This window comes from Macrobrachium rosenbergii, chromosome 2 (assembly GCF_040412425.1).
Source record: "Macrobrachium rosenbergii isolate ZJJX-2024 chromosome 2, ASM4041242v1, whole genome shotgun sequence".
NCBI lineage: Eukaryota > Metazoa > Arthropoda > Malacostraca > Decapoda > Palaemonidae > Macrobrachium > Macrobrachium rosenbergii.
The window spans coordinates 61,392,955-61,410,803 of NC_089742.1; the positions used below are offsets into that span (position 1 = coordinate 61,392,955).

Genomic DNA, 17,849 nt, shown 5'->3' on the forward strand with positions numbered 1-17,849 from the left:
GCATACCCCGCAAATACGGGGGTTCACTGTATTCAAAGTATAAAAGTATACATTAAATAATCATTAAACTACAAAATTGCAGACACCACAAAATAATGTTCAAAATTATCTTTGTGTACTACATTTTAATTGTGCACACTGCTTGCTACATAGTTAGCCAAGAGATGGAATTATTTAAAAAAAAATAAATATGTATTACTCAAGTTGAGTATAACACCTATACAAGGAGCCTATTATATAAAATCTACTAAGAAGCCCCAAACACATTTTTTCTGGGGGGGGAGCAGAGGTATTATATAATCTTTGACCTCAAAACCTGGGAGACTGATAATCCAAAAACCATGCAATCCAGGAGCTTACTTCCAAGTGAAAACATAATTTATACACTGAAGGAGATTCCATGCCACAATTTTCAAGAGGCTGCAATTTTGGCCATAATACCAAGAGCCATTCATTTTTATGATTTTGGTATAAAACTACAGTTAGAATCTTAGTTGTTTGTCCTTACCACATAAAAAAACGATGTAACAGGTTTATAATTTATACAGTAATACTTCGATCTTACACGATTCGAGTTGCGTGAATTCACACACACACGAACTTTTCACTGGAACCTAACTAATGGGCATACGCGATTTTTTCACAGACACACGAAATTTCGAGAAACCCTGCAGAAGTGGGTGTTTAATTTTTAAGTAATTTACAAGTTTTCATGCTTTTATGTGTAAAATCTGTATGAAAATGCATTTCATGCTTCTATGTGTAAAATCTGTATGAAAAAAATGCATTTGATGTTTTAATGTGCAAAATCTCTATGAAAAATGCATTTCATGCTTTCATGTGTAAATCTCTATGAAAAACGCATTTCATGCTTTCATGTGTACAATCTGTATCGAAAATGTATTATTTTTATTTTTGTACATGCATAAATATGATGCAAAGGTAATTTCAGCACATTCACTTAGTGTACTTTTACAAGATGTGATACCCATTTGCAAAGTTACTGCACTTTTCAAAGATGATACCCTGCAGAAAATGCTTGTTTAATGTTTGAAGTACATTTATAAGTTTTCATGCTTTTAACTGTAAAATCGATATGGAAAATTTATATTTATATTTCTGTACATAAATATCATACAAGTATTATGTCCATTTGCAAAGTCTTTGTCACAAGGACTTTACATGACCTTGAGATGAGGTTGTTCAGTCACGCTCATTTGATAAAATGAATTCTTTACTGTAATATCAGAGATGTAACTAAGAGTTGTATAAGTGTCATTCTTTGAAAATTACTCTGTTCACCTCGGAGAAAAGTGCTGGTGCAATCTGTATGTGCATGTAATTACAGCACGTTCAGTTGGTGTACTTTTACAAGATGTGATACCCTGCATTTTTCAAAGATGATACCCCTGTAGAAGTGTGTATAATTTTTAAGTTTTCGTGTTTTTAGGTGTAAAATCAGAATGGAAAATTTGTATTTATATATTTGCGCATAAATACGATACAAAAGCAGTACAGTTACTTTATTACAGTATCTCTCTCTCTCATTCGTAGTTAGCGCTCAAACATACGTTTACAACTTATTATTCTCTGTACGTCATTACCTGTACAGTATATAATTTTAAATTGATTGAATTTTACCTGTACTGTACTACCTTCTACGAACATTATGTACATGTTTTTGATGTTTTATGGAATTGTACTTTTGTTGACTGTGACGTTTTGCCTAGTGACGTGACAAAGAAAACGGCATCCCATGAATTAGGGGTAACATTAGTATACGTACGCACCTACTGTAAATGAGCTATTATGAAACTGTGCAGTACTCAATTTTTAGGTCAACCATTTACTGTATTCCTTTTTTAAGGGTAATAAGCTAAATTTTAAATAAAATTACACTATCTTTAGTTCATTTAAAAGTTAGCTTTTAAATGAGCATGATTAGGGTCATATTTAGTACTTAAACTCTGGAAATAAACATTTATTAGCATTTTTAAAGACCATGCCAAACTTACGCGAAAATTTACCTTGCACGAGGGGCTCCGGAACCTAACCTCGCGTAATTTCGAGGTATGACTGTATTCCCTCCCCTATTATTTTTTTTCTGTATCCTTCATCCTTTATAACAAAGCCTTTTCTCCTTTTTCCTAATCCCCTGCATCTAATATTACCATAGTTATTTTTCCTAATCCCCTGCAAACAATTACACTATTACCTAAGACAAAAATCAAGACCACCCCTCTACCCATGCCAAACTCAAAAAAATAGCAGAAAGAACAAGTGACAAAAACTAAACAACGATCTCATTATTTCTTTATGTCTGATACTCATATAAGTACACAGTCTGTAAAACTTAAATAAAAAACTATTGCTAGGAAATTTTACTCACAAGCTCTTGGATATGGTGTGGGTTTTGTTTAAAACTCTGCATAGGTTACCATGGCTAGCAAGCACAAGATTTTTCTACACCCTGCCACTGGGATACTTGGAATGATTATTTTTTGCAAAACATTTTTCTCTTATATATAAACCACCTTGAAATCCGACTCATAGGGTTATGATAATGGTTTATTTGATAAAAAGAAATTTTACAGTCAAGTGAAGTTCAGACTAGTTATCACAATGAGCCTCATTTTCCAGCCACCCAACAACAGACAGATGCTGCATACACATACCTGACCTTTCTCCACCATAGGCCACATTTGTTTGTTCATATGATATGAGAAAGGCCCTCCACACCGTCAGTATGAAGCAGACCACGAATGAGACTAACCACAAGCTAGCATATAAAAATACTTCAAGATCTATGAGGGAATGGAGGTCAAATGTTTACTGAAGGTAATCAAGATGCAAGAATAAATAATGAAGATGATGAAAAGATGAGAGCAAATAAGAGCAGGGAATTCAATCAAATCACCAAGACTTCTTTGCTGAGTCACTTGAAACTTAAATATCTTGCTTTGCTACTCATCTTGACAAGAAACATTATTAATTTATAAGAATCAGAGAATATATCGATATATACCTTTACAGTACTACTGAATACTAATTTGCTATATCAACAACATACATACACTAATTATATTCACTATAGATTAACTCAGAAATTTAAAGTGTAACTCTACTGATAAACTAAATCAAACTTAAAAGCCACAAATTTTTAACATCTTCAGACCTCTAGCAATCTGCAGTTTAATCCGCAGTTCACCAATGATAAATCATCTCTTAACTTTAACAAATAAAAATTCTTCCTTTGCCTATATAATAAAAAATATCTCTGAAAAAAAATCACTTTTATGAATCAACAATTGACACTGTAAAAGAGAAAAAAAAGAATACTGTGTAGTTTTAAATTAACTGCAGGACAACAAAATATATTTTTAAAAGTGTCACATTGCTTTTTTCCGCCAATTATCATTTCTTAAGGCTCTACCTAATTACAGCACCAAACCTTGCAACAAACTATAAAATAATTTTTCTAACCAACAAACATTTGTACATTTTGAAAACATCTATTTAGTATTTTAAAAAATTAATATACTTCTAACAGTTTTTAACATACAGTACAAAATAGTACAGTCTGTCACAATGCTGATTCTGACACTATAGTATTTATAATAGTAATCTGCACAATATTTCTTTATTTGTGAGTGAAAAATTCTATAGTTCCATTAATGTCTACTGTATAATCTGGAAAATCAAAATATTTTGTATCAAGCTAAAGTCCTTCATACTCATCCCTTTCTATCAATACTATGAATGAAGTCATCAGAGATAATTCAATGTTCATATGTTAACAATTTGGAGAAGGCTGAAGAATACATTTACCAAGTTAACATATGCGTGAATTACTTTTAGTTAAATATTTAAAGCCGCCATTTCTTACTACTATACATCAATGTTATTGCTTGACAAAAGAAAAGCATACTTACAATATAATTTCATATCATCTATGTGATATGAAACTCAGGCCATCTACATTAACCTCTTCTTCCTTGATGCATAATTATATATTGGGATGTTTACAAAGGGTAAATACGCAGTACTTCAGGTTCGCTTTGCTAACCTTACCCATACACCATCTTGTGCCTTTAAGAGTCCACTTCTTTTTTCAATAACTATTGGCACCTGAGTTTTCTTGCTTGGTATGAAAGCAAAATCTTGAAGCAAATACACTACTGCAACTTTTGCTTCCATCAATGCAAAACGCATACCTGCAAAATACAACTTTAATTGTTTAATATGTTAAAAATAATAACCATTGGCCCTCATTTTTGGATGAGAACCGTGATAACTTTGAAAGTATAAATATTTTAAAAATCTGCTGCATAATACAAATCATTAACATCCTTAGTCTCGCGCTCTGGTTTGCAGTGGGTGAGTGAACACCATCAATAAAAGATCCTGCTACCAAAAGCAGATTCCTTTCAGGCTGATCCCTATTCAGAGTGAAGCATTGCTCTTGAAATTATGCATCTGTGTTTAACTGGAGGAGGGGGAGGGAACCTCAGTGTATGGCAGCTATTTTTATTGTGGAACACAATTTCATGCCAAAAATACCACCTTCCTTTACAGCACACAACTGCCTTACACAACAAAATATTTACTTGTTTTTGAAAGGTGACTGAAGTAGAGAGCTGCTCATTCTTCAGGATGGTATCACAGTAACTAGATATAAAATGCACATTACTCACAGTCTGATTAGTGTGCAGGCTTTGCTAGCTTGGTTAGTTGAACTAGAAGCTGTCAGATTTACTAGAGAGAAAGGGAAGTTTGCAATTAATATAGATAGTGGTTCAAAATGGACGCAATGATAACTGAGTGAGAAAGAAAATGAAGCGAAGAGTGGGTGGAAAAAGATTACCTATTATCTTACCAGAAAACTATCATAGAGCCAACAGAAAAAATATCTGGGTATTAAACACACGTTATTTACACACTAGAGACAGAGGGTGGACTGGCATCTTCATCTAACAAACATTTGTCTTATATAACGAACAAATTGCCAGAATAGGATAAAATAGCCCACAGCCAAACTTGACAGAGTTTAATTCAAGTTTAAAAGAAGTCCTACTTCTTGGCAGGAAAATAGACCCTTTTAATAATAAAAAAAGAAAATATGTACAGTACATATATCTATATAGATACAAAAAGCTAGCCAGAACACTTCCCAGCTGTCAAAGTAGAACAGCCAGCTGTTCAAATAAACTCTGTACTTAGAGATTTGCCAACAGGTAAGGCACTTACAACTGGTGGTCTGTCTGGTGAGTTACAGGTAATGACCACCAAATGATTAACAAGAGAGACTATAAGAACACAGCTATGGAAGAACAAATGATTGAGATAGCAAATTCTATGGGGAATGAGACTGCATATGTTTGAACAACAGACATGCAGAGAAATGACAGTTTTCACCATTAACCTCTTGTGGATGGGTAACATACATAACATTTATGTTTACATATAGCTTTGTGGTGAAGTCTGGGTACCATACATATATGTTTATGATTTTGTGCCATTCAGTTGAACGAATGATTGGATCACTTCCACGGGTCATAACTGACTTCTGGCAACTCACAAGGCCAGTCTCTAGTAGCTCAGTAGAGGATAGAGAGAGATCAGTCTGATTTGAGATGTCATAGGAGAATGTACTGCCGCTCCCGAACCCAGGGCATCTCGTAAATATTTTACAATAAACATGCTCAGAATTTGTTACTGATTTTAGTTCTTATCTGTTATGATATTCTGTGAGCTGTAATTATAATTTTACAAAATAAGATAAAAAAAATATAAATAAAAATATTTATAACATGGTAAAATTAGCATATTTTTACTACTGTCTTTTGTAAAAGAGGCCCCACGCAGGGTTGGAAATATTCACTTTCAACTTCACAAGGAAGGTACAGAAAATATTTTAGAATTTTTTCTCATATACCATGTGCAAATGCATATCTTTCTGTTTCCATTGATTTTTTTTTTTAAATTAGCCATCCTTAAATTTAGACTGGTCCAGGGGTGCGCTTGATTATATTTGGCCCAAACTGTGAGGGTTAGGGGTTCTCAGGGACCTGGGTACACGCTAAGACAGACAGAAAGGGAGACTTATCTCCTGGCAGACAATAGCTACCACAGATAAGGGTACATAGAGTTATGGGTGTGGGTAGAAACACTTGTAGTATAAAATCTTCATTTTGCAAAAAAAAAAAAAAAAAAAGTAACATTTAAATATTTCTGGACAAAAAATATACTTAAGTACAACTACAACAGCCCCGAAATTTTTTGTTTCCAATGCATATCTCATATAATGTTTGACCCCATAAAAAATAAAAATAAGCTTCTAAAATCCTAGTATTACACAAGTATATACAGTATAAATATCAACCAAATCATATTCCTACATCTAACATCACATTCTCCAATATAAATGATTACATTCTCAAATACAGAAGGGGAGAACTCTGTTCAGAATCTATTACAAATTCAAGAGCAATCTCACCTATGCAATTTCGGGGGCCACTCCCAAATGGGAGATACACCATTTGTGACCGACTGACTTTATTTTCAGGAGAAAAACGCTCAGGATCAAACTTTTCTGGATTGGGGTAATGCTGAGGATCTCGGTGAATACTTCATGAAAAAGTAAGAACATTGTTAATTAGTAAATTAGTTTTAAAAATAAATGAAACTTAATAGCTATAAAACATCACTTATGTAATGTCAGAGCAGAGCTCTTTTCTACCAGGTACAGTACTGTTATCATCCTTAATAAGCAATAGGAAAACTGATGTGTTCAAATAAAATACATGAAACACACATTTAACAAATGCTAAGTCAAATGAAGGTTGTGGTCTTCAATAGTACCCCTTTCTGATATTCTTCTGCAAGTATTGTATTTCCACTTTACTAACATCTCAATTTAGTAATAAATATAGGTAGTCCTCAGACTAAAAACCAAATATGTTCCTAAATCTGAAATTCAAATATGTATATAAGTCAGAAAAGACTGTCTCTTGCCTTTCATGGAGGTTAGAGACACAGGGAATAAGAGAATGAACTAAATCATATATAATTTTTATCCCCCAAAACGCTTTCCCTTTTTTAAAACCATTAACCTTTCAGACTTAAAAGACCTCAAATCTTGCGCCATAAAACTTATGATTAACATGAACTTCATTATTCACCAGATTGTAAATGTACAAAAAATTAAAATAGCAATAGATAAAAGTATAGACACTCGTTACTTAACCCTTAAACACCTACTGGACGTATCATACGTCGACTAAAAATTGTCTGTTGGGTGCCAAGTGGACGCACCGACGCCGACTACAACAAATTTCAACCTTCGGTCGACTTTGACTCGATCGAAATGGTCGAAAACGCAATTGTAAGCTAAAACTCTTACATTCTGGTAATATTCAAACATGTACCTTCATTTTGCAACAAATTAGAAGTCTCTAGCACAATATTTCGATTTATGGTGAATTTTTGAAAAACTTTTTCTTACACCCACACGGTAACTCGGCCGAAAATTTCAGAAATTCTTTCATCATTTTGTCGTAATTTTTGCACTGTTCTATATTAGCCGTTACGTAAAGTTTTTTTTGTCATTGCCTGAAGTTTAGCATGCAACCATCAGAAATGAAAAAAATATCATTATCATATATAAATATTGAAATATATGACAGCACAAAAAAAATGTTCATATATAATTTTATACAAATCGCGCTGTGAGCACAACGGTTAAAGCTAACGGGTTATTTTTTTTCTCTGTATTTTACACTAAATTGCGATGATTTTGGTATACAACGAATTGTAAAACGATCAAAGCAACACAGAGAAAATGTTATCACAAAATGATGCATGAATTGTGAACGGATGTAAAAAATTTTTTTCAAAATTCACCATAAATTGAAATATTGTGCTAGAGACTTCCTGTTTGTTGAAAAATGAAGCTAATTGATTGAATATTACTATACTGTAAGTGTTTTAGCTTTACAATTTGCAGTTTTCGACCATTTTCGGTCGAGTTAAAGTTGACCGAAAAGGTCGAATTTTTTCTATTTATCGTGATTTATATGAAAATATTTCAAAACTGATAAAAGCTACAACCATGAGTTATTTTCTGTTGTATTCTACATGAAATTGCGCACATTTTCATATATAAAACTTTATGTAACGACTAATACAAACGGTGCAAACATTACGACAACGTGACAAAAGAATTTCTGAGATGTTCGACAGAGTTACCGCGCAGACGTAAGGAAAATGTTTTTTTCAAAAATTCACCATAAATCGAAATATTGTGCTAGAGACTTCCAATTTATTGCAAAATGAAGGTAAATGATTGAATATTACTAGAATGTAAGAGTTTTAGCTTACAATTGCGTTTTTTGACCATTTCGGTTGCGTTAAAGTTGACCGAAGGTTGAAATTTTGGCAGTTATTGTGATTTATGTGAAAATATTTCAAAACTGATAAAAGCTACAACCATGAGTTATTTTCTCTTGTATTCTACATGAAATTGCGCACATTTTCATTTATAAAAGTTTATGTAACGACTAATGTAAAACAATGCAAACATTACGACAACGTGACGAAAGAATTTCTGAGATGTTCGGCCGAGTTACCGCGCGCAGACGTAAGGAAAAATTTTTTTTTTTCAGAAACTCACCATAAATCGAAATATTGTGCTAGAGACTTCCCGTTTGTTCTAAAATGAAGGTACATGATTGGATATTACTAGAATGTAAGAGTTTTAGCTTATAATTGCATTTTTACCATTTCGGTGAGTTAAAGTTGACCCGGTTGAAATTTTGGCAGTTATTGTGATTTATATGAAAATATTTCAAAACTGATAAAAGCTACAACCATGAGTTATTTTCAGTTGTATTCTACATGAAATTGCGCACATTTCCATATATAAAACTTTATGTAACGACTAATATAAAACGGTGCAAACATTACGACAACGTGTAAAGAATTTCTAGGTGGACGTAAGGAAAAAGTTTTTAAAATTCACCATAAATCGAAATATTGTGCTAGAGACTTCAATTTATTGCAAAATGAAGGTAAATGATTGAATATTACTAGAATGTAAGAGTTTTAGCTTACAATTGCGTTTTTTTACCATTTCGGTCGAGTCAAAGTTGACTGAAGGTTGAAATTTTGGCAGTTATCGTGATTTATATGAAAATATTTCCAAACTGATAAAAGCTATAAGCATGGGTTGTATTTTGTTGTATTTTACATGAAATTGCGCACATTTTCATATATAAAAATTTATGTAACGGCTAATATAAAAGTGCAAAAATTACGACAAAATGACGAAAGAATTTCTGAAATTTTCGGCCGAGTTACCGCGCGGACGTAAGTTTTTTTCAAAAATTCACCATAAATAAAATATTGTGCTAGAGACTTCCAATTTGTTTCAAAATGAAGGTAAATGATTGAATATTAATAGAATGTAAGAGTTTTAGCTTACAATTGCGTTTTTCGACCATTTCGGTCGAGTCAAAGTTGACCGAAATTTGAAATTTTTTGTAGTCGACGTACGGTACGTCCACTCGGCACCCAACAGACAATTTTAGTCGACGTATGATACGTCCAGTCGGCGTTTAAGGGTTAAATGACCTCTTAACTGATATTTTTCTATTTAAATGACCTCTTAACTGATATTTTTCTATTAAGTGAAAACTGCAGTATTACAGTAGACCCCCCCCTTTTTTTGTGGGGATAGGTTCTAGAACCCACTGCAGAAATGCAAAATCCCTTCTAAAAACTCATACTTTAACTGCTTATAACTGCCAAATACCCTGTACCCCTTACACTAAAATGCTCATAACTGCCTATTTTAACAATTCACTGCCTACTTTAACAATTCACTGCCTATTTTAATAGTTCAAACAAAATATACCTTAAATTATCATACAACAATTCAATATCATTTCAAACATAAATACACCCCAAACCATCAACCCAAAACACCCAAAACCATCTTACGTTACCCTCCTACAACAGTTACTCCTCAGTATATATACAGTACACCCCTAAAATTATTATAACTTCCTATTTTAACAGTTCACTGCCCAACTTAACAGTTCAAACAAAAATATACCTCAAACTATCATCCCAAAACACCCCCATTGTCATTTCGAAGTCATTTTACAACATTACATACCTGCCTACAACTGTGACTCTTAAGTATCCCCTATTATTCAGACATGCACATTTTCTTCTGCCTAACATAACTTTGTGCATCGTCTAGTGCACTGTGCATAATGTAAGTATATTTTATTGATATTTTGCTGTGTTGTAAGATGATTTTGAAATGATATTTACTGTACAGTGTGTATTTTAGGATAGTACTACTCTACAGAGCATATCTAAAATACAAGGATAGTTCAGAATGATGGGACATGTTCCTCCAAACAGAATGCTAGGTTTCTTACATCATGTTAGTATGTTCGTGATTATGTACAAATATATTTATAATATAAAAAATGATTTAGTACAGTAAGTTCTTGGTTTATGTCGTACTCAACCTAGTAATTTTGCGGTTAGTCCTCACCATCTCCAATAAACTTATTAAAGAATTCTTGTTCCATCATATTCTCTCTCTCTCTCTCTCTCTCTCTCTCTCTCTCTCTCTCTCTCTCTCTCAGTATACATATCCTTTAATGAAAAAACACAGCAAAATATCAATAAATTGTTACAGTATTTCACTTACAGAATCCATTTATACTGTACTATTGTAATGATCTAACCACCGTAAAAAGATTTAAAATCTGAATCTCATACGTAAGCAACTCAAAACTAAACTATCAGTAGCAAGTTCTCTCTCTCTCTCTCTCATATATCAGTACTGTACTGGACATATCCTTTAATGAAATATAAATTACTGTACCATAAACATAAAAAAACATGAAAATAAACACAAACCCAGGAATGAGATCAAGCGAGCGAGTGCATACATAGGTACGTGTTGCCATATTTTTTGCTTTGTCTGATTTATTGTACCGTATTTCATTACAAGTTTAGTTGACTATGATTATCACACACATTATAACAGTACACATAAGAATATTTTATGACTGTTATTGTTTCATCTCTAATCAACATCAAAACGTTTAAAATCCAAATTTCATACATAGGAAACACTCAAAACCAACATTCTTACTCTCCTCCCCAGCTATAGTTTAACCATGCCTGTCAACTCTTGTCCCCGGCTAGTTACTGTGCTTAGACTCTGATGTATAAACACCTCAGTTCTCTCTCTCTCTCTCTCTCTCTCTCTTTCTCACTCAAGTCTCATCCCCAGCTAGTTACTGTGCTTAGACTTCCATGTATAAACACCTAAGTTGCCTCTCTCTCTCTCTCTCAGTATGCATATCCTTTAATGAAAAAACACAGCAAAATATCAATAAAACCTTATTTCACTTACAGAATCCATTTATACTGTGCTTAGACTTGATGTAAACATCTCTCTCTCTCTCTCTCTCTCTCTCTCTCTCTCTCTCTCTCAGTACAGGCAGCCCCTGGTTAACAGCGGTGTTCTGTTCCTAGCTGAATGCCGATATCCAAAAATTGTTGATAATTTGAAAACTATCGATAATTATGGTAGTAAACAGTGTTTTACATCATAAGCGCCAATAAACCACTTATTGGCACCGATAAATTTCTTGCTGTCTCCGATAAACCACTTGCCAACACTGATAAACTGCTTACCGATGCTGAAAATCGTTTACCATCACCGAAAATCGGGGTAATGTCATTAGCCAAGCATTGTAACACAACAAAACACCGATAACCGGGGGCTGCCTGTGTACATATCCTTTAATAAAAAAATACAGTAATTAGTGAATACCTATTGTTGCTCTACGAAAAAACCGAATTAGTGATAATTTTAGCGATACAGTCCATAGAAAAATTTGCGAATTTGTGAAAGTTCCCACTTAAAATTACAGATGTGTTCCACAAAAGTTTGAGACAAAGTGAAGTGGGTAAAGTTAAAAGTGGGGGCACACTGTATAGCCTACTCTCGTAACAAGGTGTCTGAATGATGTTACAGTATTAATCGGGTTGCCTTGCCTGTATTGTTTCTAATATTTTTAAGCCCTTACAGACACCTAAAGCTTGGACATCATACTCTAAGTGGGGTCTAATTAGAGTACAATATAAATATAGCAATGCCTTCTTTTCTTTAGTTGTAAACTGATGTTTAATGTATCCAAGTATTTTTTATGTTTTCTTTTCAACTGCTATAGAATACCATACATCATTAGTGATAATAATTCCTAGATCTTTCTCTAGATGATAATTTGGTATACTATACTTGGTATTCATATTTTTATAATCTATGTGCATGAATCTTTATTTATCAAAGAAGAATGGCATCTGCCATTTTGCTGACCATTTTCTCAATGTCTTCTTGCACCAGTTACAATATTGTAAAGACAGAGAAATAGGAATGAACAAATAGAAGCTAAGTTATACTGTATACGTACACTACCAATATATACACTTACCTATAAATGGGAATGGTTACTTTCTGACCCTTACAAAGAGTAAAATCTGTGCCAGGTAGAGTGAAATCTTTTGTTACTCTACGATCGACACGTGGTGCTGGTGGATACAATCGCAGCGTTTCTGAAAATGTATTTAAAAGTCTTTGTTATGCTCACATTTAAAAACATCTACTCAAGAGAATCAACAAGTCTAGAATGACTGTACACCTGAGAAATGTTATTTTCATGTTAAAATTAAGTTTCATATATACTTACCAAGTAATTACATAGCTATGATTTAAACTCACAAAGCAACTTAAATTTTGAAATTAGCAGTAGCACTTCTTTTGTTTTGTGTAGGTGACTAGCCCTGCCCACTTTCAGAGAACAAGAGGAACAACTCAGCAAAGATCCTCAATTTGTTTATGCCCTTATGGTCATGTAAGGGGAGGAGGGAGGGCTCCGATTCTGTGATTACTTGCTAAGTATATATGAAACTTAATTTTATCATGAAAATAACATTTTCATATAAGTAACTTACCAAGTAATTACACAGCTGAATCCCACATTGACAGGAAGTGGGATACATGGACATATTCTCCTCCGAAACATTAGTGATGGTAATGAATTTGAGAACAGAAAAAATTGCTGGCATTGACAAAATGCTTGTTGTTTCCTTACCTGGTAAGAGAGCTACTGCAGGAAGATACAGCCTCTGGTTGGTGCTCATCTTAACCTGTAGTGGTGTGGCGGTATTGCCATGGAGTGCTTCTAATTTAAGTGGGATCTTTGCAGAGAAGGGTATTTCCGATGGCTTAGCAAAGCATCAATAGTTGTCCCTGCCCTGGGTGCAGTACCACAATAAAAAACAACCAGACAAACAACGCTGTCACCTACCCACATAGTAAAAAGCCACCACCCATCCACTAAAAAACTGGTGGGCATTCCAGGTACATGGTACCCCCTGGCTCCCTTAAGATTCAACATCCTATATCAAGGTGAAGAAAACAAGGATGGAAGGAATGCTTCCTATGCTTCATCCCCCAAAATCCTGCCAGCCACTGACAACAGACCCAGGGTACTGCAATTTCCAAACGCCGTTTCAAAATCAAGCAAGTAATGAGTTGCAAAAATCGACTTACACCCCAAATACGTTAATTAAAGAATAGAAGAGAGAGACAAATTATGTTTAAAAGCTAACGAGGCAGTGACCGTTCTAATCTTGTGAGCCTTAACTTAAACAGAGGGCAAGACGTCCTCTCCAATCTGGGAATGCTCTTCAGTAATAAGGTCCCTTATAAAGAATGACAAGGCATTCCTAGAAAGGGGTGGGAAGGATTTTTAACTGAGCACCATAGGTTACTAGCCAGTCCTCAGATTTTCTTAGTTCAATGCAAATAATATCTTAATGATCTCACACGGCAAAGAGCTCTTTCCTCTTCTTCTGGGCCCAGGATCCCCATTAAGTTCTTAATGGTAAAAGACTGAGGCCAGGGCTTGGATGGGGTCTTGTTCTTGGCCAGAAAACCCAAGGGTAAAAGAACAGACTGCACCCTCTTGAGAGAACGCAATCACTCTATCAATAGCGTGAAACTCACTGATCCATTTATCAGTTGCTAGAGCCTTGAGGAAGGGGTCTCCTTAGTAAGATCCCTTAACGATGTCGAACGAAGGGGTTTGAAATGGGGACCAGAAAGCCATTTCAGAACCACATCCAAGTTCCATTAGACCGACTCTGCTCTCTTCTGTCTGACTATGTCGAATGATTTAATAAGGTCCAACAGATCCTGGTTTGGAAGACAGATCCAAACCTCTAATGGTAGAGGAGGACAGATCTCTAGAGGACCTCAAATAGAGCAGACGTCTGAGAAGACGAGACGTTATGTCTTCTACACCAGTAGTGGAAGATTGTCCACTTAGTTTGGTAGATCTTGCTACAGGATTGACGTCTACACCTTGCAATAGGGTCTGCAATCGGTCTTGAAAAGCCTTTTGCTCTAATGAGTTTCCTGACAGTCTGAATCCTGTCAGGGGAAGAGTGGGTAATCCTCGAAGGAGGAATCCGAAGTGAGGCTGTCTGAGAAGACTTGGTTTCTGTGGCAGCAGCCTCAGAAAGTCTACCAGTTGTCTGAGGAGATCCAGGAACCACTCCTTCAGAGGCCAAAACAGGGCTACCAAGGTCATCATCACATTCTTCTGGGCACGAAACTTGTTTAAAACTTCCCTTACCATGCTGAATGGTGGGAATGCATACAGATCCTTGTTCGACCAGTCCTGTAGCATGGCATCTGTCGCCCAAGCCAGAGGGTCCAGGACTGGCAAACAGAAAAAAAAGGAGATGATTCCTGGAGGTTGTGAAGAGGTCCAGGGTTGGTTTTCCCCACAGTTTCCACATGTCGGAGCAAACTAGTGGATCCAGAGTCCATTCTAAGGGTAGGACCTGTCTGTGACGCCTCAATTCATCTGCTAACACATTCAGTTTGCCTTGAATAAACTGCATAACAATCCTGATTTGATTCTGGTCTGCCCAGAGAAGAAGGGCCCTCGCTGCCTCGCAGAAGGAGAAAGAGTGAGTCCCATCTTGCTTCCTGATGTAAGACAGGGCTGCAGTGTTGTTCAAGTGGCCCGCCACTGTCTTGTTGAAAACCTCTGTCGCAAAGTGTTGCAGTCCCAAATGAATTGTCTTCAACTCCTTGACAATGATGTGTAACTTTCTCTGTTCCAGAGACCATGTCCCAGAAACTTCCTTGTTTCCAAGTAAAGCTCCCCAGCCTAGGTCTGACGGGTCTGAGTAGAAGTCTAGGTCAGACCTCAGAGGGAGGAGAGACTTTCCTTCCAAAAGCCTTCCACCAGCAAGTCCCCCTTGATTTCCTAAGTCATGGGAGACACAAATGAGTCCTGTCCAAGGTGGCCCTCAGGAAGAATTGCAGCACTCTCATGTGGAGTCTTCTGAGAGTGACAAACTGCTCTATGGAGGCTAGAGTTCCTAGAAGACACATCCACTTGTTGGCCAAGCAGGATTGGAGACAGAGAAATTTGTTCACTGTCTGCAGGCAGGGTTCTACTCTCTTGGGGGATGGAAATGCCCAAAAACTCCGAGAGTTTGAACGTCATCCCCAAATAAAGTATTTCCTGTGTCAGAGCCAGTTGGGACTTCTGCAGGTCGACTAATAGTCCTAAATCTTGGGCTAGAAGGGTGTTCCAAAGGTCCTCCATGCACTTCTCCTTTGAAGGGGATCAAAGGAGCCAATTGTCCAAATACAGGGAGACATTGGTGCCCATAAGATGGAGCCACTTTGCAAGGGGGGGCCAGAACCCAATTAAAGACTTGAGGAGCTGTAGAGATGCCGAAGCACAGTGCTTGAAACTGATAGACTCTGTATCTGAAAACGAACCCGAGGTACTTCCTGGAGTCCGAATGGATGGGGATGTGGAAGTATGCACCCTGCATATCGATGGTAATCATCCAATAGCCCTGGTGAATGGATGACAGGACAGTATGGTTCGTTTCCATCCCGAATTTCGTCTTCTGGAAGAAGAAATTCAGGGCACCGACGTCAAGGACAGGTCTCCAACCTCCCGATGACTTGGGGACTACAAAAAGACAGTTGTAGAAACCTTCTGTTCTGACATCCTCGACCACCTCTACTGCTCTCTTCCTGAGGAGGGATGACACTTCTTCCGAGCCTACTGAGTAAGCAGTTAATACGATGGGAGTATTGACTAAAGGTGGCTTCTCCCTGAACGGGATGGAGTAGCCCTCCCTCAGAACTTTCATGATCCATTGTTCTGCTCCCTTTGCACTCCATCTCTCCCAAAAAAAGGAGGAGTCTGGCTCCTACTGGAGCATGAAGGACAGACCCTTCCGAAGCGATCTCGTTCACGGTGGACTGGGGAAAAAGATGATGGTGATTTAGAGGAGAGAAGAGGAGAGCTGACTTCTGCGAAGAAGTAACCCCCTTGGTGGTGAACAAACACCAAAGCTCCCTCTTCTTAAGAACCCCCATAGCAAAGAGAGCAGCCAACTCCTGGGGGCTGTCTCTGATGCCCTTGTCAGTGCAGGAGAGGACAGCAAGCCATTCCGCAGCACAATCTTCTGGTAGAGAAGAACAGTCTTGAATTTTCCTCTCACAAGTGCTCCAACTGACCAATCTAAAAAACTTAAAACTTGTACTTCAAAAACCCTTAAAATGTTCCTGAGGTGATTCAGCCCCATCGATGAGAACATCACCTTTGCCGACGAAAAAGCAGACCTTTGTGATGAGTCAATAAACTCGGAGAAGTACCCCTAGGAGGAGGCAGCAACTCCCAAAGAAGGAGTTTCTTCTGTGGCATATGATACAGGTAGTGCTCGAGTTACGATAATTCGCTTTTACGATATCCATACGACAATATTTCGAAAATATATATTTTTAAATTTTGCGGGCGACTGGCGCAGGCAACTGCGTACAATCAGGCAGCGTACGGTGTACGATACGTTGGCCCGAGAGGTTGGAATAGGTGCATTAATTCAATGAGCCGACCTCACTTGCTCTTGTTGTGTCGGAAGTTAAAATAGGTCAGTGTTTGTTTGCAATTTTTGTGCGTTTGTAAATACAGGTAGTGCTCGAGTTACAATAACTCAAGTTTACGATGGAGTTAGCAATTAATAACAGTACGACAATTTTTAGAAAATATTTTTAAATTTTGCGCAGGCAACAGCGTACTATCAGGCAGCAAGAGAGACCAACTTACGATAGACCAACTTCTTTTCCTCCATCTCTTTATTCCATCTTCTATTTAAAAAAAGTAAGAGGATGATAAACGTATTGTTAGTAACCTTATACTCTTGCGAAAATGTGTACAGCCATAAACAACCGAACAAGAAACTGTTGTTTTGCTAATAACCGAATCGGATAACAACTGTTTTGCTTGTATTTCAACCATCGTATGGTTAAACAATTACAGTAGTTACATTAAAAATGATGTTAAGTACTGAAATATTTTTACATTATACCCTTATCCACTTTGGAGAAAAGATCAGCAAGGAAATATACTGCTACAGTAAATTTCAGCTGCAAGTTGTGGTTGAAGCTGAGAAAAGAATGTTCAAGCTGCTAATGACTATAAATTATCGTGCATCGGCAACATGGATGAAACTCAACCGTAAATAAAACTGGAGAGAAAAGTATTTAATCAAAACTATTGGGCATGAAAGAACACATATTACTGCTGTTTTTACGCTGATACAAGATAAATACGAAAAGCTCATAGTATGATGATGAAATCTTCTCATGATGAAACCGAGAAAAAAGCGAACGGAATCTGATTCTTACACAAAACAAACATGCCCCAAAACGGCTAGCC

The 17,849-nt window shown here is 36.3% G+C and overlaps 1 protein-coding gene across 3 annotated transcripts in view; it reads right to left on the reverse strand.

Moving 5' to 3' along the window:
* Positions 1–1,435: 1,435 nt before the first annotated feature.
* LOC136847662 (cytochrome P450 3A24-like) overlaps positions 1,436–17,849 on the reverse strand; it is an 89,830-nt gene continuing 73,416 nt past the window's right edge. For all 3 annotated transcript variants that reach the window (XM_067119466.1, XM_067119476.1, XM_067119470.1), the window contains exons 8-10: positions 12,525–12,645; positions 6,497–6,627; positions 1,436–4,214 (exon numbers count right to left, since the gene is read on the reverse strand). In XM_067119466.1, the coding sequence (XP_066975567.1) occupies positions 4,048–4,214; positions 6,497–6,627; positions 12,525–12,645 (419 nt within the window). In that variant the 3' untranslated portion in view covers positions 1,436–4,047. The remainder of the gene's footprint in view (positions 4,215–6,496; positions 6,628–12,524; positions 12,646–17,849) is intronic.